Source organism: Poromitra crassiceps (assembly GCF_964638095.1).
Source record: "Poromitra crassiceps genome assembly, chromosome: 7".
NCBI classification, from domain to species: Eukaryota; Metazoa; Chordata; class Actinopteri; order Beryciformes; family Melamphaidae; genus Poromitra; species Poromitra crassiceps.
In genome coordinates this window covers 8,684,700-8,710,773 of record NC_139628.1, presented here as the reverse complement: position 1 = coordinate 8,710,773, position 26,074 = coordinate 8,684,700, and the positions used below count along the sequence as shown (strand labels likewise).

The window sequence follows — 26,074 nt, the reverse complement described above, 5'->3', positions numbered from 1 at the left end:
TGGATGCGGAAAAACGCAGAAAATCGAACCTCGTCCGAAAACTTAAATGACGGACGTAATTGTCGGACTCGGTGTGTCAATGATGATTGACACAAATGAGGTCGTATTTTTATTTTTCCGTGCGTCAATTTCGGACGAAAAAACGGACTCTATGTGCAAGGACCTTTACCCTGAGTAACACCAGCTCAAACACTTTTAGAGTGTAAACAGTTAACTGTGGTTGTTGTATTTATGGCTAGAAACCCAATGGAGACATAGCCACAGGCCTTACCATCCGGTTTAGCTTCACATTACGTTTAGAGAATCTCTTTTGATCTCGCGAGGTTATCCATCTTGCAAGCAAGGTTAATAACTTCCGCTGTGTTGATCTGATCTGAAAAAGGAAGACTTGGTTCGATGCGCAAGATTCAGACGATTAATTTGGTTTGTAGCATGAACAGCATTGTTCAGAATTAACCACCTAATTCATCACGTTAATGACAGATGAACAGCAAAAAATCTGAAACGTAACGCCTGTGTTACGGTGCCAACAAGAGGTCAGGTGACCTGCAGTGGCAGATATTGAAGGGAGCAGTGGCAGTCAATAGTTTTGTCTTCAAGTTAAATCCAACATGTCTAACAACTGTCCTTTTTGTCAAGAACCAGAGTCTGTTTTTCACTGTTTTTTGGAGTGTAAAAGACTTGAAGTAGGCTACCGTTTGGAATTGTAGAATATGTGTTTGTCAAATGTGGTGGAGTTGGAGTGAAACTGATTTTATTTTTGGTGCTGGTTATAAAAGGGCAAATGCAATCAAGTGGGAGCTGTTGAACTTAGTAGTGGGACAGGCCAAATTGTCAATTTACAAAAGCCGGAAAAATCAATTAGAAAATGTTTCAGGTGGGGAGTTGCTGCCATTGTTTAAGGCTTTGGTACGCGCTCGAATCACATTAGGTTTTATTCACTCATGAATGATGTTGCTGTTTTTTTGTCTCGTTGGTGCTTCACTGATGCTTTGTGTTTGTTTGTTGACGGGCAGCTCTGTTTTAACCCTGTGTTTCTGTGAGCATTTACATGCTGTCTATGTGTCAATATGTTTCATTAATTCATGATCTAGTCAGGTATGTTATGCTAAAAATGTCTTTTATTTATGGAAAATAAAGGTGCTTAAAAATATAAATCAATCTCTCTCTCTCGCCCCCCCTCTCAATCTCTCTCTCCCCCCCCCCCCCCCCCCCCCCGCCCCCCCTCTCTTCATGCAGGCACGCGTGGCGTGTCACCCCTCCTGCTTGTTTCATCACATGATCTTCTCGCTCTTCTTCACTAGCAGGGCTGGTTCCAGAACAAGATGACTAGGGATGCATCCTAGATAGGAAGGGGTGCAGATGCCCGGCCGAATTTGACATGTTATTTTACTAAAAATAATGCATTTTACCATAATTTCAAGTAGAATGATACCACCCAAGCAAGAATATTTCAAGTGTTTCTAGTGATTTACTGAAATATTTGGACCATATAATGATAATACAATTATCTCAACCTTAAAAGGTTACATGTAGGTGCCAAAAAGCCATAAATTCACATCAAAGAACAAAGAAAAACAACAATTATAATTCAAGTTTAAACAGTAAGTGTGCAGCTCCCGCATTTATAAAAAAAAAAAAAAATGTACCACTCTTTTCAACTGAGCATGCAGACAATTAAAATAAGGGTGCAATGCGTGCTTTTGCACCCCCGTAGAACCGGGCCTGTAATCAGTAGGAAACAGTCATGTGATCTCTGTTATATTTGAGTTCCTCACAGAAGGAAATATGACGCGCGAGAGCAGAAGGGGGCACGGTGGCTCAGTGGTATAGAGCTGTCGCCTCACAGTCAGAAGGTCCTGAGTTTGATTCTCGCCTGGGACACTGTGGGCGCTGTGGTTGTGTTCCCCCCCATATCCTCAGTGCCTACTGCTCAGGTGGGGTATCTCGTCGTAAGGGCCTTTCTCTCTGTGTGGAGTTTGCATGTTCTCCCCGTGCTCCCCCAGGGGGTTCCTCCGTATATAACCCCCCCCCCCCACTAAAAACATGCAGAAGATCAGATCGTCATCGTCATCCGACCAGTGATGACAACATCCGAAGTTGGTCCCCGGGCGCTGTACGAGAAAGCGACCACTGCTCCTGGCCTGCCCCCCGGAGGAAAGGACATGCCTGGATGGGTTAAATGCAGAGGACACTTTTCACCGGCCACCGTCAGCATGAGTGTGTTGTGGCCGCATGCATGTATTGTGGTGTTCGTGTGACAATAAAAGACGGGCTTGTCCCGTTACGAGAGTTACGAGAGAACGGAGCTGTGCATGCGGCGCAGGGGAGCACGAGACGGCTTGCAGCTGCTTCATACTGAGAGGAAATGAATGAGTGTCATTAGAATAGGAACGTCGCTGTAGGACTGGAAGTCAGTCAGTGTAGAAAACCTCTTGTTTATTCATCATTATTTGGCAGTGAAGACTCAGTTTTGGCGCATTGAACCAGCTGACAGATAATAACCAACATGATAGATAACCTACTGTTTTATTTTGACATGATTTGAACAATAAACCTGCGTGTGACACTTGTAATAATACAAACTGTCACAGGTGGAAACCTCAAAGAAGGCAAACAGGCTATTAACTTATATTAACTTTTTCTCCCATGCATGATGATTACACAATGGTTTAATGTATTATAAAGCTAGGCTATATAAACTATAAAAACAATGTCAGTGAGTGAGTGAAATCAGTGTGTGAATGTGTGCGCACTGTCATTGGGTTGGGTTGCAGTGGGGGGGGGGGGGGGAGGGGGTCACAAACCCCAGCCTAAAGTTTTTTGGGGTTGCCGCTCAAAAATGTTGAGAACCACTGACAACACTGAGGGCCCTATCTTATCAAAAAGTGGTCATTTAGCGTTTGTGCTCGTTTAACGCTGGTGCAATGCAAATTGGGGGCGTGCACAAGCGCATGCCTGTTATAATTGTACTGGGCATAGGCGTGCTACATGCCAAAGCAGGCGTTTCAGCACGAAAATGTGGGGATAGATGGCATTATCCTATCGTCAACAGCACGCAATCACTTTAATATAGCTATTGAAATAGGCTAGAATTAAATTCTCACACATCCCTACGCTATTAAAGAAACAAATATTTTTACATGTGTATGTTATAGCTTATATCAGACCAGGGCAACTGGTATCAAATATTGGTCGTTAAGACTGAATAATGACATCACACTACTGTTAATTTAAAATGAGTTATTCCTCTAAACCTGGCTTCAAATTCCCCAAATTCTTCGCACCGGCGCCGTTCGGCCCCCAGCCCTCAGCAAAATCTGGCCCTCTGGTAGCGAGGATTTTTTTTGTGGCCCTCTCTATCATCAAAGTTGTCCATCCCATGGGTTACGGCATGACAATATTTGTTCGCCCCCCGGCAACAATCTGGGTTTCTCATGTGGCCCCCCATGAAAAATAATTGCCCACCCCTGGCCTATATGAACGAAACTACTTTGGGAGATTATTCACTGCGCGGTAGCCCTTTGATGTGTTTCAAATGGAATATCGTTCCATCAGCACCAATTTTTGTTATCACCATTTTGTATTAGTTTCTAATGGTTTATATATATTATATATGTATATTGAATCTGAACTTGTTCACCCTCCAATTCTCTCCCTCTCTCTCTCTTCCCATCTCTCGCTCTCCCCATCTCTCTTTTCTCTCTCGCCCTCTCTATTTTCTCTCTCTCACTCTCTCCCTCTGCTTGCCCACTCAGCGAGAAGGAAGCTGCTGTCACAGACGTGACGCTGTGGCTTTTAACGGGGGTGGACATGATCACACTTGGGTTTAAACACGCCCAATCTGAACGTTTGTGCCGAGTTGATGCAGAGCGCAGCGGGCAAACACGCCCAAAATCAGTGCTGTACGCAGCGCTATTCTGGTGCAAAACGGGCCTCACGCAAAATGACCGCCTTTGCGACGATAAAGCGCCATATGTCTTGTATTTTTTCATTGCTACTGAGAAACAGCTGATTGAAGTTGTGCAAATAGACCAATCACAGCTGATTATCATCTGCTGTAAGTTGGAGACGTACCCAGATGTTGCAGTGTGCGTTAAGCTGTTTTTGATCTGTCTTTTTCTGTTTATAAAGTTTATTTTGATACAACTTAATGAGCAGCTATCATGTAGATTGTTGTTGATCTCTTGCAGTAATTTCTTATTGAAAATACTGTACTATAAAATCTTTACTGCAGCAATTCTGTCACATACTATTACTTTTTGAAATACTATCACACTCATACTGTTCTCACACTTGTTCATGTCAAGGAACCCTAAACTGAAACAAATTAGACCATGAACCCATTTGATAAGATGTCATGCAGGTCCTCCATCTGATAAGATTTTAGCAGATGTTTTACTACCTACAGAAAACTGTATGAAACCAATGACCAAAATTAGTCATACATTCTGTCACTTACAGTAAGGATGGAATTATAGTGAAAATACAATATTTTTCATTTGCTGGGGATGCTCTGGAAGCTCCTCAAGGACCCCTTGGGGTCCCCCAGACCACATTTTGAAAACCACTGCTGTACATTCTATAAAGTAAAGATGAGTTATTATTTTTTGATATAGAATGTTTGCAAAAAAGAAAAAAATTATATATATATATACTGTATATATATATACATATATATATATATATATATATATATATATATATATATATAGGCGAATATACTGGAGAGAGGAAAAACAATTAATCAATATCCTGTCTATATTGTATAAAGCAGTGGTCCCCAACCACTGGGCCGTGGACCGGTACCGGGCAACGCATTTGGTACCCGGCTGCGAGCCCAGTCAAAAAAATAATAATAATAATAAAAAATAAACATAGGCTATAACATTATAGGCTGTGTGTGGTAGTTGAAACATGTTTCAAGTTGATGTTGACCCCTTTTCAAGCAGCTGAGATACTAACTAATGAAATGAAGGTTGTATCCCAATGGCTCAAAAACAACCACCTAACTCTGAATCTCACTAAGACTGTATCTATGTGTTTCTCCATAAGAAGGAGAGCACAAGACAGTCTCATAATACAAATAGATCGAGAGGAAATAAAAGAGGTCAACGATTTTAAATTCTTAGGTGTCATCTTGGATTCTCAACTCAAATTTGACAAACATGTGAAAAAAATATGCAAAACAGTCAAGATCAATTTGAACTGCTTTAGAATGATAAGACATTACATACCTCTCAAGGCAGCTCAACTGTTCATGCATGCCATGATATTTTCTCACTTATCTTACTGTGTAACTGTATGGGCCCAGGCTTCACAGGCAACTGTCAAACCTGTCACATCACTGTACAAACAGGCACTGAAAATAATGGATCGAAAACAAATGAAATGGCATCACTGTAAAATTCTACACAAGTACAAGCTGCTCAGTTTTGACAGCTTCATTAAGTTTTCATTTGTCAAGTTGATTTTTAAATGTGTGAATAATCTCGTCCCAGCCGTACTTTCACCATATGTCACAAAAATAAACAGCAATAGAATTGCCACAAGGGGATCAGCGAATGGCAATTGTAGAGTGGCCCAATGCAAAACTACCTTCGGTCAGTCATCCTTTTCAGTAAAAGGGATACACATGTGGAATTCCCTACCAACAGAAATAAAAATGCAAACTAATCTGAAAAGCTTTAATGAAAAGGTGAAACACTGGCTGAAGCAAAATCAAACCTGCGACCATTGATTACTGATGTAGTGGTGTAATTCTACTGTAAATCTTGTATGATGTAGTAGCATAATTTTACTGTAAATTTTGTATGATCGTGTCACAATTTTTATGTTTGCACTTTGTTTAGATTATGTTTTTTTATTAGAAAAGCCTACCCAGGGACAGGGATTGCAAATTAGCCTTGGCTAGATATCCTATATGCATCGCATATGTTTCATGTTCTTGTAACTTGTTACAATGATTCTTGCATTGTCCCTGACAAATAAACGAATAAATAAAAAAATAAAATGTTTATTTATGTTTGTAGTTTGAAACAAAAACACAGATACTGTAGGCTACATACAGTACAACACAAAAGGCTGTTATCTTCCCTTTGTCGCCACCTGGTGAGTAAATATATATGTAACTAAAACATTAAAATTGACAACCGGTCCGCAACTTTTTTTTCCATGCATCTACCGGTCCTTGGCACAAAAAAAGGTTGGGAACCCCTGGTATAAAGGTAGAACTGACACATGTAAAGTAATACAGTTTCTGTAATACATGCACAGTCATGCACCTGTCTTCCACAAACCTAGGGAAAATGCACTATGGCAGTATTGTATTGGGGGGAGGGGGGGTTGAAAAAGTCGTAAGGGAGCCCCATGCCATGCAGGGCCCATGGCTACTATAATCCGGCCTTGGGTACTTTTTACACCTGTGTCTGCCAAGACTCCAGATGTTGTATTTGTCAAGAGAAAAGATTGTCCAGATAAGTGTTTGTTCTAGAGGTAGTCTGCACCTTTGACTCTAGCTTAGAGGAAGGCTTTATGACCAAGGACAGGTCATTAAATACCAACCACTCCTAAACACCATCTCAGAGCTAGTTATAATGAAATTAAATACTAACCAACAACCAACAACTCAACACAATCTCAGAGTTAGTTACAGGTACAAAATATTTGCTTTCATATTTGGGAGCCTAGGACACATTCACATTTTGCTCCTAAGAGGGCTTCAACAACTTGGGATGCCCATAAAGGCTAAATGGCTTTCAATGTACTGTGCTGTCTCTGTTATCATTAGCAGCACCATATATGGACGAGACACTGCTACTTATACCCCTAAGGGACCGTTCGCCCCTTAGGGGCCTTTATGGAATCTGTCACTGGAAGAAAATAGGGTAGGGTGATGCTTTTAAAAATTGAGTCTCAGTACACTGCTATTATTTTGTGTCCAGAGAAGGGTCAAACACATTTGAATGGATCAAATATGTATTTATTTTATTGTATCTATTTATTTATTTTTGCTTTTTGGAATTCAGCAACTATATACCCAACAAGACCCCTCCTGGCCAAACTTTTTAGGTATCGTTTCTCATGAAAAAAATAAAATAAAAGACTAGTCCGTCCAGTAGCCTACAAGTGCAGCTGGGTGAGAGAGAGGGAGAGAAAGGGCCAGTGCGGGGGCAAAGCACCCCAAATTCATTTATAATAAACACTGGCTATCAAAACACATCGTTGTTAATACCCACATATTGTCACTTTCAATGCATGAGGTAAGCATGTCAGTTTTGTCTAATTAATGCTCGTTACTCAATGTAGGGAAATAAGGCTTGATGACTGAACTTCTCTTAAATTTCCAAGAAAGAAAAACAAACACCTGCTAGTATGTCAGGGGAAAAGTGGAGGAGTGCAGAGACACCTGTTGGATGAGAGGTGCTTGGCGGCAGCATCAAATCAATTGGCAACTTTGACATTTCATCTGCGCATTGAAGCCGTCTCCTCCTGTGCGTAATTCATCCAGCCGCTTTGATCTCTGTTAGAGGCCCTGAATCGCACGCTACAAGCCGACAATATGAACTTGTATAGTGCTGTACAGTATAATGCTTGTTTACAGTGTCAGAATACATTCGACTCGGCAACGTCACAATAAGAGAGTATTCTGTGTGTTATGGAACGCATCTGTACCGGTGGCCAATAACGATGCCACAACGACAACTGGGCCAAGTTAGAGAAAGCGTGTTGTAAACCAGAATCCACAGGACTACCTAGTGGAGAAAACAAAAAAAAATGATGTCAACGATGTTGTCGCCACTCAAATTACATTTGAAATTAGGCCAGAGTGCAGAAATCTCCCATTGTGATTACATTAGAGCATGTTTAGAGCGGTGGGTTTGTCCTGCCTACAAATGGCATTTCTCATAAAGCAGCCTTGAAAATCTGGTGGTAGCATTTTCAATAAAAAGTGAAATGACACAGAGATGGTTTATGGTCACTTCAAATAGAACTCTCCCCAATGCAAAATACGAACAGGTTTAGTTGCCAGTAATGACAGTAAGAAAGGCAAAAGATGGATGATTTAATATTCCATAGCTCTGACCTAACCAAATCTAACTGACATCACTATTGTGAACACAAAACAAAGAACACTTCTGATATAATATGATATGAGTGTTTTAGTAGTGTATCACTCAATACAAAAAAATAAAGGCTTTCATAGAACCAAAAGCCCATGGCTTAGTCTGCAGAAAAAACACGACAAAAGCCATAGTAATTTAGACTCAGGTGTGCATACTGTAAACTACTTCCTTTTTTAAATACAAAAATGTGAAATTACAGTATTATCCCTTATTGGACAGGAGAAGCAGCTATTTGTCGTTATAGTATCGCCTGAAAAAATCCCCCCCAAAGTCTATAAATCCCTCCTATCTGAAGAACATAAGGGGGGAATTCCCCCCTAGTTTGCAAAGTGCATTTTAAGCCCTGCATACATGATGTCAGATATCTATGGCTAAACATGGTCAAAGTTCCAAAACTTGAGGTTAACATGTAGAAATGCTTTCTATAAGTCAAAATCCCCCACAGAAGGTGATTAACAGCTGAAGTGAGGGAGAAATTAGCTGTGGTGAAAAACAGCTAAAACTGAAATGGAAGAACTGTATGCAGTGTGTTAGAGGGTACACAGAGGAGAATACTGTCACAGAGGACTAAAGAGATGATTTACCATCTAAAGAAACCAGAAAATGCCACATTTGAGAAGCTGGAATCAGAGAATTAGGAAATGTTTCTGAAATAGCTCAAAATGATGAATAGATCATCAAAATAGGCAATTAATGTCATATTTGGCAATGAATCGATGAATTGACTAATAGTTGCAGCTAGGGCTGCAACAACTAATCGATTAAATCGATTAAAATCGATGATCAAATTCGTTGGCAACGAATTTGATTATCGATTCGTTGCCTCACGATTAGTTGGACGCAGAGCCATCTGTTTTGTTGATAAAAAACAACAGCTGACCGCAGCTGCAGCGGCGCAGTGCTGGCTACGTCACTCCCTGGCCCCGCTGTCGCGGAGCCGACTACGTCACTCGCCTTGCGCACGCGCAGTAAACGACAAACAACTTGGAACATGGCCGAGGAGAAAGCAGCTCGACCCAAAACTTAGCAAGTTTGGGAGCACTTCATATTAACTGGAAATAAAAAGTCTGTTACGTGCAAGATGTGCAAAGCCGATCTTGCATGGCATGGCAGCACAACGGCCCTGCGTGAACACCTTAAACGCAAACATGTTGGATCATTGGATGGTGCCAAGGGAGCTCAGCAGCGGGGTAAGTTAACGTTATTCTACTACAAACTCGATATGCATGTAAACTAATGTTACATTATTAGACCCATGTGTATTGTTGTTTGAAGTGGAAATGTTCGTCTCACAGCAGATAGTTTGTTTTGTTTATCTAACGTTAACAGTCGATGCGCACTGCGCCCGCATCCAGGTCGACAACATTAACGTTATAGCCGACCCCGGCTAGTTAACGTTACGTTAGCTTGCTAACGTAACGTTAACTAGCCGGTCGACAACATTAACGTTATAGCCGACTGGCTAGTTAACGTTACGTTAGCTTGCTAACGTTAGTGGTAGAGCAGACTTGGTCTGTAAACTAAGGCTAAAAGAGATGTTGTTGTCCCTTGTTCATTGGTGTGTGTGTGTGTGTGTGTGTGTGTGCGTGTGTGCGCGCATCTTAATGTAAGGAGTGAGCTAGGACAAATTGCATTTGAGGCTTCTGTTATATAAAGGCCTTCTTTACATAAGCAATTATCAACTAAATCATCAATGAGTGAGTTTTATTGAGTTTTATGTTAATAGTGCTGTTAGGCATACTCACTCATACTGTCTTTCTCATTTCAGAAAAAAACAACTCACCATGAGGCGTTTCGTTGTGGGGAATGCGGCTTGTACACCACGGCAAGCAGCCATCATGACAGACAGTGTCCTGAACATGCTGGTCACCGACATGAGGCCCATGTCAATGTTTGGAGATGCAGGCTTCATTGCCATGATTAACACCCTCCACCCTGGCTGGCTACACTCTTCCTTCAAGAACATTCTTCACAAAACTGATGGAGCGAAAATATGAAGACACATTCCAGGAGCAGGTCCGTTAAAGCACTTTATTTAAGAAGATATGAAGATATCTGGAGGGAGGAGAGGGGAGGTGAAGTGGTGAAGGGCTAAAGGAAGTAGGCAGTGAAGGAGAGAGGAAGTGAAGTGGTGAAGGGCTAAAGGAAGTAGGCAGTGAAGGAGAGAGGAAGTAAAGTGGCGAAGGGCTAAAGGAAGTAGGCAGTGAAAGAGGAGGTGAAGGGCTGAAGGAAGGAGGCAGTGAAGGAGAGGGGAGGTGAAGGGGTGAATCTGTTATCTTCAATTTAACTTTTGTGTTTTAAATTTAACTGTGATTTTGTGATTCCCATTTTTCTTTGCAAGTTTAAAAGAAACCAGTGTGAATACAGTATACTATAAACAAGAGGGGACAAAGAAAAAAGATGTACCACCAAAAAAACCTCTTCATTTTCTTTGCAAGTTTAAAATAAAGTTTACCACTGAATACAGTAGAAGAGGGGACAAAGAAAAAAGATGTACCACAATGATGGACAGTCAATGACAGAAAAAAGAAAAATAGCACTGGTTCGGTTCATGTTCTTGAGTAAATAAAAACAGTTTTCTACAATTTAACTTGGTTGTGGTTTCCCCCTTTTTGTATGCAAGTTTGAAGTGTTCCAATATAAACCACTAATGAATACAGTATAAACAAGAATGTTTTGATGCAGACTTATGTTGCAGGGACTACTAGAATCATCGTAATGTTGGAATTGTATGCATCAAAGGGTTAAAACGAGCATTTCTGAGCGATTTCAAAATATCCGATTAATCGATTAATCGAACAAATACTCAACCGATTAATCGATTATCAAAATAATCGTTAGTTGCAGCCCTAGTTGCAGCTCTTTATCAGTTTTTATGAAATGTATTTTGATGTATTTTCAAAAAATACATTTATTCATTTATATAAGGGCCTTTCTGTGTGGAGCTTGCATGTTCTCCCCGTGCTCCCCTGGGGTTCCTCCTGGGGAAAAAACACATGCAGAAGATCATCAGCTGACCAGTGACGACAACATTTGAAGTTGGTCCCCAGGCGCTGTACACAAGAAAGCTGCCCACAAGCCTGGATGGATAAATGCAGAGACTGTTTCACCGGCCACCGTCAGCATGGGTGTGTGTGTGGCTGGCCGCATGCGTGTTCGTGTGACAAATAAGGACAGGTTTGTCCGTCCAGTTCTTCTTCTTCTTCCACATAATTTTTGATTATTTTTCTATTTTCTAATATCTATATTTACATTTGATACTTGATATTACTATATTCACAACTCAGTGTGCTTGTCCTTTCAAACATGTATAACTGATATGGATATGTATGGATCTGTATTCCGCTGTTGTCACATGATCTGTCACTCATGTTGTCACATGACCTGTAATGATCATCCCCTGTTGACACCTGTTGGTACAGCCTTTTTAAACCCACCCCTGTGCCAATCAGTTGTAAAGTGAACCTGGTGAAGCTACTGCGAAACACGTTGTTTGCTATGTTTTATGTCATTTAATAAAATAACAAGTCAATCTAACAACCTGGTGTGCGCTGGATCTCTTCACTGTTCCTGTTACACTAACTGTATACACTGCAAACACTGTTCCTGTTACACTAACTCTATACACTGCAAACACTGTTCCTGTTACTACACTAACTCTATACACTGCAAACACTGTTCCTGTTACACTAACTGTATACACTGCAAACACTGTTCCTGTTACACTAACTCTATACACTGCAAACACTGTTCCTGTTACTACACTAACTCTATACACTGCAAACACCGTTCCTGTTACTACACTAACTCTATACACTGCAAACACTGTTCCTGTTACACTAACTCTATACACTGCAAACACTGTTCCTGTTACTACACTAACTCTATACACTGCAAACACTGTTCCTGTTACACTAACTGTATACACTGCAAACACTGTTCCTGTTACACTAACTCTATACACTGCAAACACTGTTCCTGTTACTACACTAACTCTATACACTGCAAACACTGTTCCTGTTACACTAACTCTATACACTGCAAACACTGTTCCTGTTACTACACTAACTCTATACACTGCAAACACCGTTCCTGTTACTACACTAACTCTATACACTGCAAACACTGTTCCTGTTACACTAACTCTATACACTGCAAACACCGTTCATGTTACTACACTAACTCTATACACTGCAAACACTGTTCCTGTTACTACACTAACTATATACACTGCACACACTGTTCCTGTTACTACACTAACTCTATATACTGCAAACACTGTTCCTGTTACTACACTAACTCTACACACTGCAAACACTGTTCCTGTTACTACACTAACTCTATACACTGCAAACACTGTTACTGTTACTACACTAACTCTATACACTGCAAACACTGTTCCTGTTACTACACTAACTCTACACACTGCAAACACTGTTCCTGTTACTACACTAACTCTATACACTGCAAACACTGTTACTGTTACTACACTAACTCTATACACTGCAAACACTGTTCCTGTTACTACACTAACTCTATACACTGCAAACACTGTTCCTGTTACTACACTAACTCTATACACTGCAAACACTGTTACTGTTACTACACTAACTATATACACTGCAAACACTGTTACTGTTACTACACTAACTCTATACACTGCAAACAATGTTCCTGTTACTACACTAACTCTATACACTGCAAACACTGTTACTGTTACTACACTAACTCTACACTGCAAACACTGTTCCTGTTACTACACTAACTCTACACTGCAAACAATGTTCCTGTTACACTAACTCTATACACTGCAAACACTGTTACTGTTACTACACTAAATCTACACTGCAAACACTGTTACTGTTACTACACTAACTCTACACTGCAAACACTGTTCCTGTTATTACACTAACTCTATACACTGCAAACACTGTTACTGTTACTACACTAACTCTACACTGCAAACACTGTTACTGTTACTACACTAACTCTACACTGCAAACACTGTTCCTGTTATTACACTAACTCTATACACTGCAAACACTGTTACTGTTACTACACTAACTCTATACACTGCAAACACTGTTCCTGTTACTACACTAACTCTACACTGCAAACACTGTTCCTGTTACTACACTAACTCTATACACTGCAAACACTGTTCCTGTCACTACACTAACTCTACACTGCAAACACTGTTCCTGTTACTACACTAACTCTACACTGCAAACACTGTTCCTGTTACTACACTAACTCTACACTGCAAACACTGTTCCTATTATTACACTAACTCTATACACTGCAAACACTGTTCCTGTTACTACACTAACTCTATACACTGCAAACACTGTTACTGTTACTACACTAACTCTATACACTGCAAACACTGTTCCTGTTACTACACTAACTCTATACACTGCTAACACTGTTCCTGTTACTACACTAACTCTACACTGCAAACACTGTTCCTGTTACTACACTAACTCTATACACTGCAAACACTGTTCCTGTTACTACACTAACTATATACACTGCAAACACTGTTCCTGTCACTACACTAACTCTACACTGCAAACACTGTTCCTGTTACTACACTAACTCTACACTGCAAACACTGTTCCTGTTACTACACTAACTCTACACTGCAAACACTGTTCCTGTTATTACACTAACTCTATACACTGCAAACACTGTTCCTGTTACTACACTAACTCTATACACTGCAAACACTGTTCCTGTTACTACACTAACTCTACACTGCAAACACTGTTCCTGTTACAGTGCACTCCTCTTATAGTGATCACCATGAGACTGGTCAAATTGATCACTATAAGTGGATGATCATTATAACTGATTTTTTCTTTTCTTGATTGCTCATGCAGATTACAATCTAATTGACATTATATATTACATGAATACAGTACAGTACATATAAAGTAAAGGAATGTTATTTACTTTAAATATCCATACAGTAAGTTAGGCCTCCAGATGATTCAAACACAGTGGTCTCGCTTGGACAGAGATGCCGCAATCTCTCCATATATACAGACAGACATGCAGAGTGTATCGCTGCTGTATCTCGTTGGCTCATTTTTGACAGTTTGTAAGTAAGAAATTAGAAAATTACTGTAGTTTGCAGATTTACCACCTTCTGAATAATGCTGAATAATGATGACAGAGATGTTAGGGAGCTGGTTCCATCTTCCCTGTTCCTGCACCTAAGGAGACACAAGGTCCCACTGGCCAGAGACTCAGAGACCTACCTCATTGAAGCCCAGGTCCTTTTTCCACGTGTGGCTGTCAAGACTCCAGATGTTGTATTTGTTAATGAAGATTCCAGAGAAGTGTTTGTTCTAGATGTAGTCTGCACCTTTGACTAGCCTAGAGGAAGGCTTTATGACCAAGGTCATTAAATACCAACCACTCCTAAACACCATCTGTTCTGTATGGTTTCAGAAGGACACCCAGCTGGAAATTTGACCCTCACTCTGCTGGATTTGGGGTCTGGTCAGATTTGCCGGATCTGAATGATTTTTGTGTCCGAGCTGGAGTGTCCCTGGAGTGGACGCGGTGTGACTCTGGAACTGTGATCAAGGCAACAGCCACATATACAGCTCAGGAGGTAGAGCGGGTCGTCCACTAATCGCTTTGGATAAAAGAGGTCAGTGGTTCGATTCCCGGCTCCTCCAGTCTGCATGTCGAAGTGTCCTTGGGCAAGACACTAAACCCCAAATTGCTCCTGATGGTGTGCCAGCACCCTGCATGGTAACCTGGCGCCATCGGTGTATGAATGGGTGAATGTACCTACTGACTGTAAAGCGCTTTGGATAAAAGCGCTATATAAATGCAGGCCATTTACCATTTTACATATACGGTGGACCTGTTAACACCTATCCACCTTATTTCTAGCTGCCATGATGCCTGATGGGTGCTTCTTCCGCTTCCGGTGTAATAGACTGTTTTACAGTCTATGGTTTTAACTTTACAAAAAACACAAGCTGCGGAGTTTGGACTTGGGGGTGGAAAGGAGGTCGGCTGAGGAGGATCTGAGGGACCGGGAGGGTTGGTAGGGGGAGAGGAGGTCTGTGAGGTAAAGGGGGGCCAGTTAGTATATAGTAGAATAGTTGTTATGCTCACAAAGGAATGTACACAGCACGTCACCACAGAATAGTGGACCTCAAAACACATGACATCAAATAATGTCCCACCCTCAGTGAGAAGGTACAAGCATCCTGTCAAACCCTCCATCTGTAATAATAGCCCAGGTCCTTTTTCCACGTGTGGCTGTCAAGACTCCAGATGTTGTATTTGTTAATGAAGATTCCAGAGAAGTGTTTGTTCTAGATGTAGTCTGCACCTTTGACTAGCCTAGAGGAAGGCTTTATGACCAAGGTCATTAAATACCAACCACTCCTAAACACCATCTGTACTGTGTGCGCACAGGGACTACAGATGCAAATTAGCTTTTAGCTATCTCTAGTGCAATATATTTATTGTGTACTGTCCCTGCTCAAATAAACAATAAAGATAAAGATAAAATATCTCACAGCTGGTTGCAGGTGCAAACTATTTGCTTTCATATTTGGCAGCCTAGGACATACTCACAGGTTGTTCGTAAGATGGCTTCAATAAATTGGGATGCCCAAAAAGGCTAAACGGCTTGCAAAGTACTGTGCTGTCTCTGCTAGCAGCACCATATATGGAGGAGGCACTGCTACTTGTACCCCTGAGAACTGAATATTATGGTCTGTATTGTGAGACGATGGCACTGGTCCATTTTGTGAATGTACTGCACCTCTATATTTGTGTCCTTGTACCGTTTTCTTCTATGTGGATATAAATAAATTGTTAAAATGTGTGTGTGTGTGTGTGTGTGTGTGTGTGTGTGTGTGTGTGTGTGTGTGTGTGTGTGTGTTTGTGTGTGTGTGTGTGTGTATGTGTGTGTGTGTGTGTGTGTGTGTTTGCGTGCGGGTGTCTGTGGGTGTGTGGCTGTCAGACCGTGACAATACATAGGTTGTGTTTAGTGGTTGTTAATTTATTAACAGATGAATAGTTCATTATTTTCTTCAGTTTCATGAAGAAGCATTTTGTCAGCCATTTTTTTTCAGAGAAAGATTTGAGTAAATATATGTCAAAACTAATGGTTGTAACCAACTATGCTCTTTCATGTCCTGAATGTCTTGTATTCACTGTCGTATACGTATGTTTATTTGTATCTTGCCGAGTGTGCTGATTCACCAGAATTAATTCCTGTGTGTCCTTGTGATGCATTTGGCAATAAAGTGTTTCTGATTCTGATTCTGATTCTGATGATGTTTGTATTTAAATAGGAATATTATGTTTTCAATAATCAAATTAAATACACACTTACACTTCCTCAGACCTGGTTTCAACATCTGCACTCCACCATGGTCCACACTGTGGGAAGGGGGTTAAACATTTACATAATGTCAGATCAATATAATCTATTTGATAAACAAACAGTAAACCTCATTCCTGAACTTCCCAGTGACTACGTTTACATGCACACTAATATTCCACTATTATTCAGAAAATGACAATGTTCTGAATTTGATAAGAGTCATGTAAACACCATATTCCGGTTGGATTTTCTGAATTAGGCCTTTTTCCGAATTTAGACTTTTCCGATTAAGATGTGGAATATGCCAATATTATTCGGGTTTAGGCGCCTTCTTTGGACATGTATACAGCGCATTCGGAATATGCGTCTCAATCAGGGTTGTTACCGCAGTTTCTGACACACGGCCATCTTGCCTGTTTGTTTGTCAGCTGATGTGTGCTTTTTAAACCAACCAACTAGCCAGAGATGCAAAGGAAAACCCCACATTTCTGATGAGAAGGAGAAACAGGCCTAAATATCTAGCCTACTGTTAAGTCAAGTCAAGTTTATTTGTATAGCACATTTCATACACAGAGGCAATTCAACCATTATGAAAGACTTGATATCAACAGGAAGGAGAAACAGGCCTAATCTAGCCTACTGTTAACCATGATGAAATACTTGATATCAACAGGAAGGAGAAATAGGCCTAATCTAGCCTACTGTTAACCATTATGAAAGACTTGATATCAACAGGAAGGAGAAACAGGCCTAATCTAGCCTACTGTTAACCATTTTGAAAGACTTGATATCAACAGGAAGGAGAAACAGGCCTAATCTAGCCTACTGTTAACCATTATGAAAGACATGATATCAACAGGAAGGAGAAACAGGCCTAATCTCGCCTACTGTTAACCATTATGAAAGACATGATATCAACAGGAAGGAGAAACAGGCCTAATCTAGCCTACTGTTAACCATTATGAAAGACATGATATCAACAGGAAGGAGAAACAGGCCTAATCTAGCCTACTGTTAACCATTATGAAAGACATGATATCAACAGGAAGGAGAAACAGGCCTAATCTCGCCTACTGTTAACCATTATGAAAGACTTGATATCAACAGGAAGGAGAAACAGGCCTAATCTAGCCTACTGTTAACCATTATGAAATGCTTGATATCAACAGGAAGGAGAAACAGGCCTAATCTAGCCTACTGTTAACCATTATGAAAGACTTGATATCAACAGGAAGGAGAAACAGGCCTAATCTAGCCTACTGTTAACCATTATGAAAGACTTGATATCAACAGGAAGGAGAAACAGGCCTAATCTCGCCTACTGTTAACCATTATGAAAGACTTGATATCAACAGGAAGGAGAAACAGGCCTAATCTCGCCTACTGTTAACCATTATGAAAGACTTGATATCAACAGGAAGGAGAAACAGGCCTAATCTAGCCTACTGTTAACTATTATGAAAGACTTGATATCAACAGGAAGGAGAAACAGGCCTAATCTAGCCTACTGTTAACCATTATGAAAGACTTGATATCAACAGGAAGGAGAAACAGGCCTAATCTAGCCCACTGTTAACCATTATGAAAGACATGATATCAACAGGAAGGAGAAACAGGCCTAATCTCGCCTACTGTTAACCATTATGAAAGACTTGATATCAACAGGAAGGAGAAACAGGCCTAATCTAGCCTACTGTTTACCATTATGAAAGACATGATATCAACAGGAAGGAGAAACAGGCCTAATCTCGCCTACTGTTAACCATTATGAAAGACTTGATATCAACAGGAAGGAGAAACAGGCCTAATCTAGCCTACTGTTTACCATTATGAAAGACATGATATCAACAGGAAGGAGAAACAGGCCTAATCTCGCCTACTGTTAACCATTATGAAAGACTTGATATCAACAGGAAGGAGAAACAGGCCTAATCTAGCCTACTGTTTACCATTATGAAAGACATGATATCAACAGGAAGGAGAAACAGGCCTAATCTCGCCTACTGTTAACCATTATGAAAGACTTGATATCAACAGGAAGGAGAAACAGGCCTAATCTAGCCCACTGTTAACCATTATGAAAGACATGATATCAACAGGAAGGAGAAACAGGCCTAATCTCGCCTACTGTTAACCATTATGAAAGACTTGATATCAACAGGAAGGAGAAACAGGCCTAATCTAGCCTACTGTTTACCATTATGAAAGACTTGATATCAACAGGAAGGAGAAACAGGCCTAATCTAGCCTACTGTTAACCATTATGAAAGACTTGATATCAACAGGAAGGAGAAACAGGCCTAATCTAGCCTACTGTTAACCATTATGAAAGATATGATATCAACAGGAAGGAGAAACAGGCCTAATCTAGCCTATTTTATATAGCCTATATAGCACAATTACAAAGTGTTTTACAAATTGTAAATAAAAGCCAAAGATGTAAGAATAGAAGAACAGGCTGAAAATTGGGTTGCAGGAACAAACACAAGAAAAAAATACACAAGGAACTGATAAAAACCTGACTATAGCCTATAGTAGCCAACATAAATATCTACTGTAAACAATAGTATAAACTTGTTTTAACAAATGAATACAAACTTTAAAAAGCATTCATGATTTGTGTAAATTTTATATACTAGTGCAGTGCCCGTTCCCCCATGCACCACCCCGTAGGCGCTTCCCCCTGCACACACTGCACTCTGTCAGGTCCCCCTAAGCGCAAGTTTGAAGTCGATCCGACAAACGGTTCTCGAGAGACGCGAAGGACAGACATACAGACAGTCCTGGAATAAGTCCAAATTGCATGAAATGCGGCACCGCACTCCATCGGGGTCCGAGCAGCGCACTCCCCAAGTTTAAAGTCACAATCGGACAAATGTTTCTCGAGATAAACTGCTTTTTGTGTTGCCAGCAGGTGGCACTATGTCAAATTGCAAAAAACTCAGCGCCACACTACTTTGAGTTCCCAGGAGCACAGTCCCCAAGTTTGAAGTCAATCGGATGAACGGTTCTCAAGATAAAGCACTTTTTGTGTTGCCAGTAGGTGGCGCTGTGCCGAATTGCACAAAATTCGGCACTGCTCTATGTCAGGTTCCCAGCAGCACACTTAAGAAGTTTGAAGTGGATCAGATGAATGGCTATGGAGATAAAGCGCTTTTTGTCTTGCCAGTAGGTGGCGCTATGCCAAATTACACGGAATTCAGCTCCCTGCACCTCCTTGACTCCCCCTAAGCACACTCCTCGAGTTTGAAGTCGATCGGACGAACGGTTCTCCAGATAAACCACTTTTTGTGTGGCCAATAGGTGGCGCTGTGCCGAATTACACGAAATTCGGCACTGCACTGTGTCGAGTGGCTCTCAGCACACTCCCCAAAGTTGAAGTCGATCTGACGAATGGTTCTTGAGATAAACCACATTTTCTATGTTGCCAGAAGGTGGCGCTATGCCGAATTGCACAAAACAGGGCACTGCACTGCACAATAGGGCACACTCCCAAAGTTTGAAGTCGATCCGACCAACGGTTCTCGATGGCATGCAGCAGATGATGCTCATCCATAAGCAGTGGTGGAAATGGTCAGGTTTTACTCTGGCAATTACACAGGATGCGGGTTCCCGGAAGTGGTGATGCCCTAGAGCAGAGGTTCTCAAATGTTTTTCAGCCAAGGACCCCTTGTAAGATAACACCCTCCCCCCCCCCCATTCAATCTCAAGGACTCGATGTTGATTTAGTTAACGACCCTGTTTACTCAACGACTGTAGTCACAGCAGTGTTGACACTTAGCCCAGATCAGCCAGGGCTTGAAGGGGCACACGCTTGATTGAACACAAATGTATTAATATCGAAAGTGTTTCGCGTCCGAATGGCACGAAAACAGGGCACCGCACTCTGTTGGGTCGCCATCAGCGCACCCCCGAGTTTCAAGTCGATCCGAGCGACGGTTCTGGAGATACGCGAAGGACAGACAGAGAGAGAGACAGAGAGAGAGACAGACGATATCCTCATTATAGTATAGATTATTACTCTGTTGTTAACACATTGAGTGCCAAGGACGTCTGTGCACGTCCTAAAAAAAAGTAACGTTCAGTGCCAAGGACGTCTGTGCACGTCCTAAAATCATAATTCATATTATTCCATAATTCTGCTGTTTAAGGTCGTACCCAGCCAGTGAGCATGAATCCCTTCAAGGGATCACACGGCGCCACCTTAAACATAGACACGGGAGCTGCGCCACCCACCTCAGATCCTTTAGTTTGTGCAGGAGACAGCAGGGAAAGACGTGATCAAAGAGGAAACCGATGCATGCTTCAGCCAGAGCCGTATAGCTTGCTCTGTCCGCAGCGGAGAGTGGGCTCGGCTGCATCCGCGCTCACAACTGAGCTCTTATGCTTCTATCTATCTCCACACGATTCCCTGCCAGAAAGCCAGCATCCGAAGCCGAACGGCCAAGCCTTTTCGTTCAGTCGCGTTTGGCATTTCCTTGATGCGCGCTGGGATTCGTCCGGGGCAAAAACGGAGTCTGTGAGAAAACAAACTCTGTGCGTGTGGGGAGGAGCCCGCAGCTCAGAGGTGGAGAGGGGGGGAGGGGGGGGAGGGGGGGGGGGGGGGGCACGCAGGCTGCACAGAAACCACACCACGCCACCACATCAGAAAACACCAGCCAGAGTCAGTGAATGTGCTCGAAATTAGAGTGCAAAAGGTATTCATAAAAGTGACTATATCTTGGAAAGTAAAAAAAAACGACAGAAAACCCTTGAAAGTGCACTTTTTTCAGAGCCTGTCATTTCATAATGGAACTGTCTAGAAACAAAATTTCTTCTTTGGAAGAAGCAGGAGTGTTCAATGTTTCATTAACACATTCAGTGCCAGCGACGCCATATGGCGTCATTAGAAATTTACCGTACAGTGCCAGCGACGCCAAATGGCGTCATAACTCGATTTTTTTTTTTTGACGGGGGGGTGTCGATCTATGCCTCTTACATCGCCTCTTACAATATTCAGAGGTATTGAATGTGTCTAACCTATTTTACAGAACCCTTAGGTGGCGACAGCGCTCTCCAGATGAGAGAACGTGGAGTGAAACACACAGAAGAAGTCATTGGGGGGAAGGAAATCGCATCGCATCCGTCCGTATGCAGCGGCTTCATTGAAGCAACGTTTAGCTGTGCCCCTGCAGCAGCCAATCTGCTATCACAATTGAGCACCTCGATGTCCGCTGCAACAGCCTCCGTGTCCGCTGCAACACATGATCAGCCGTGGATTTGTTATTATTCTCAACTCGAAGCATGGGAGCTGGTACACGCGGCTGTAAAAAAGCAGGATCTAGCAGACTTTTTCAGTGCTGAGCACAGGCAGAGAAAACGAGAAAACAGCAGAGCAGAGAGACACTCCGCCCACAACGGGGGGGGGGGGGGGGGGGGGGGGAGGAGGGGGGGTAGTGGGCACGCAGAGCCAAGTACACAACACAGACCCAGACAGCAGGACAGGGTTGGCAAACGCAAGCCAGAATATCCGATGCCCACCAGCAGCAAAAGATCAGCAAGAAGCTGCAACCAGCAGCGCATGCAGGCGCCAGCGCTGCTGGTTTCAGCTAAAAATATTATTCTTCCAAACAAAATTCCCTTGCCTTCACTGTTTTATTGAAGGAAATTATTTTTGAGGTGTGACTACATCAGAAAATTAGCTTCAGAGTCAGTGATGTGCTTGAAATGTTTAATTTCACAAAAGGCTCATTATCTCAGCTCGTAGAAAAAAAGCTCTTTTTTTCGTTCAATCAAGCTATCTTCTCCGGCTCATAACTAAAGAACGGAAAATGGGATCAATAAACTTTTTTTTGCAGGTGATAGAAGAGAGTCTCATCGTTATTTGTGCGTGTTCACTGTTTACATAGTAATTATTAAAGAAATTATATGACTGTTTTAAAATGCATTGCGGCCTATGTGGCACAGCAAGCAACCTTTTGCCCAAGGGCCGTGGCACTGAAAGTGTTAAAGTCCAGCCCTGTTAATATAGCCCTAATAGAAAAAATTCTATAGCTGTTTTCAACTGAATGGAAGTGAATCTGGCACAGGCTGCAGACAATTTTACTGAAGCGCTGTGGCACTCAATGTGTTAAAATGGAAGAGCATACTATGACTTGCTTAGGACTCAAAACTAAAAGTTTAGGTATTACCAACCATTGCCCCTTTGCAGACCTTCCCCTTTCAGGTCCGCAAACTGGGTATAATCCCCTGGCTTATCTGTTGCTCGTCTCCCGATAGTACATTTCTTCACTATCGTCTAGCAGTGTGCTCAGGCCCAAACGACCTCTGCTATTATTCATTTTCTATTAGCATTCGCCCTGGACCTAGTTTCTGGAACCAAAAGGCGGCGCTTGATGTAGTCAACACACACTGTGACACACCTGGTCTGGGTGGCTGTCGACCGGTCATTAGCTCAGGTTGGTGACATACAAGGTCGTCCTAGGCCACACCTCCGCGGGAGGGGAGGGACCAGACTACCCCATTTTTGGCACATCTGACGTCCCGAGAATTTGCGCTTTTGGGGAAATAGGTGTGTTTAATCCAAAAAAGTGTTATACTGTAGTTCAAAATAGGAGAAGTATTGGTATAATTCCAGCCTATTTCCATGCTTTTTAGAGAGAGGATTGTCTCTTCATACTGTAGCATGTGCAGTTTATGATGAGTCGTGTCCGCCTTTCCAGAAAAAAGCCTTGTTTTTTGTAGTATTTTCTGCTAACCAAATTATGGTTCGTGGGGGAAGAATAATAACCTTGGAAAAAGACAAAAAACCCATGGGCGAACATAGCACCTTTGGGTATGTGTTTTTCCGGGAAAAACAAGATAACCCTCCTTAAGCTGCTTTCAGACATGTTTGGAATTCAGGAGTTATCTAGAGGCCATCCGCATGGGGCTCATGTGTGAACAGATTTTCGTGGCTCATGCTCCTCCTAGACGGAGGGAAGTGTAGCCCCAGCTGTAGTCGCAGAAGCGTATTGTCACCCCCCCCCCCCCCCCCCTCCAGAGGTCCGTGAAGGTAGTCAGCTCAGTGAGTGCATGAGGACAGAGACATCGTGACAGATTATTATTATATAAATAGTCGATGTGAATGAGCGAGCAAAAAACACATCATGCCATTTGGTTTCCAAATGAAGCTCAAAACTGCTCCGTGTGCGACAGCCAACATGTTGCTGGATTGCTGGATTGAAAGGCTCATGGCTCTGATCTGATTTCATGTCTGCTTCGCACAGCACACACATTCGTCCTGCTTCCCAGTATTGGACATCGCTAGGTAGGGTATCTGGATCTGGTTGCGTTCATGTCTTTGATTTAACGTTTACACAGCGTTTGTGAAGATTCAATTACAGAACCGCAAATTCCAAGTAGCGTCAAGTCAGGCAGTATAAAACGAAAACTTCTGGGTATAACCTTCGCAATAATGGCAATTAAATAAAGTAAATGCATGTGTAATGTTTTTTTGTGTGTGTTTCGAAAGATACAGAACGGAGATAACCTGGAAGAATATCTGCTCCCTTCGAAAAGTCAATTTTAACCCATAGTGAGTCGACATTCTGATTAAGTAATACAACAAATATTTTATTTTGAAGGTAAAAACGTCTAGCTTCCTGTATTCTGTATAATTCTAGTAGTGGTCCTGCGGTTTCTGTTTGTAGCGGAGCATCTTTTGATGTTTACTTCACCTGTAATTAATTACTTACTAACGTTATGCGCAAACGATTATATGCCGTGAACGTTAGGCAGTTATCGCCCATTATGCATTTTTAGTTTTCACAACTCCCCATTGTGTGGTCATGCCCAAATTCCCCCACCCCCGCCGCCCGTCCCCTCTCTACTTTACAAACTCTGCGGAGGTGCTACTCATGTGAGAATGCAACATGCCTCATGTGTGAAAGGGTACACTTCACGTATCATCCGGGGCAGGCTCAGTGGGGAGCAACCCTCACCTGATCCGGAGTTCATGTGTGAAAATAGCTCTGGAGAGTCCTTTGTTTTAGCACCGAAACTACCCAAAGGCAGAGAAGTTATTTTGAACGAATATAAGGGGATGTAGAAAAGGGGTCAAGAGGGGGAAAAACCTTTTCCTTATTGTCAGTGTCTTTGCATAAGCACTTACATAGTTCTCTCATTGCCGCTTCTTATTTGAAATAAGTGTATCATGGCTGTTAACATCTTTCAGTTGAATAAAAGATATAGCCTGAGAGAGGACTTATAAATGAAGATTTCACTAGTTTTTCTCCAATAATTATGCTCTAACCTTTCATCTTAATTTTTTATAAGAGAGGAAGGTTTTCTTTTCTTTTATGAATTAATTTATGAGCTTTTCAGCTGTGTCATAAACCTTTCATAATAGGAGAACTTTATTTATTCTTTAAATTTCATGATCATGCACCTCACTGTCATAACTGTTTTGAAAGGCATAGTGAGTGCTGTCGTCCTATGATGTAGATGGCAGAAAGGAGCATATCTCACTCTTGCCATCCCACACTTTTTTTTGTTTATGGGAATTTTATTTTATTTAGTAGGCATGCCTCAGAAAGGTCATTCATGTCTAGTTTTCCGAGCCAGACCTCGGCCCTTTGTGTCGCTTGTCCCCTTCTGGGATGGTTGAGTCCATACCGTCCGCTTGAAAAAGTGGGAGGAAGCTTTTTCGATGTGGCCACTAAGGAGGTTTGCTTTGAGCCAAGCTTTTTCTGTTGGGGCCGTTCTGGAGCTCCGTGAAGCAGCAAGGCTGTCATGAACAGTGTGGCCGAGCGGGAAGCTCTTTACACGGGCTTCGGTGAGGAAGACTAATCCCTTTCATCGGCGCCGTGGAAGTCTCATTAAGCACGATGTTATATTAAGAGGCTCCCTCGTAGTTTTATCTTTGCAAAGCTGCGGTCTCGCAGGAAACGTATTATATGAACGTTTTTAGGAGATGATGCTCTGATAGTATAGAAGACAAGCGAGTCTGAACGTCAAAAACCCTCAGGAAAGTGAGGTTTCTGTTGACGGCATTTTTCATGTCAGCGCCGTCAAGCTTGTGTACTATCAGAAAACACATTTACCCTTCATCCCCGATATCTCTAGTTAAGAGGGAGAGGGAGTAAAAACGTATGTTGTTTCTTTTAATATCAAGCTGGTGATATTTCAGGTTTTATATCAAACTCTGCTGCCATTCAACATTACGCTGAGGCTCTGGTAGTGGAAACCAAGTTAGTTTCATGACGGCGAAAAGTGCAGGGAAAGATTATTTTTCTGTAGGCGCCGTCAAGCTTGTGAACTATCAGAAACATACGCTTTATCCCCATTATCTTCGTTTTTTAAGAGAGGGTTTTTTTTTAAAGGGGGTTGAGGACATATGTTGTTCTTTTCTTATCTAGCGGGTGATATTTAGACTACGTTGTTATCCAGACATTACGCCGCTTGGCCGGTGGTGCTGTTCTGACCACTTTAGGTGAGCGGATGATCGTGGTGTTATGCCTGGGCAATAAGACCGCACTCTGTGTTACCCTCCTACACAAAACCAGAGTTTCTTTGAACGTGGGCATTTGTTAGGGCACTTTTTATGACTCTGGTGAAGAGTAGGCAA

At 41.9% G+C, this 26,074-nt stretch overlaps 1 protein-coding gene across 4 annotated transcripts in view; it reads right to left on the bottom strand.

Annotated features, from left to right (window-relative positions):
- The window catches only part of LOC310780163 (protein NLRC3-like), a 121,744-nt gene that overhangs the window by 35,715 nt on the left and 59,955 nt on the right, over nt 1-26,074 (bottom strand). For all 4 annotated transcript variants that reach the window (XM_083640729.1, XM_083640726.1, XM_083640728.1 and 1 more), the window contains one exon: nt 16,498-16,544. In XM_083640729.1, coding sequence (XP_083496855.1) covers nt 16,498-16,544 — 47 coding nt within the window. The remainder of the gene's footprint in view (nt 1-16,497; nt 16,545-26,074) is intronic.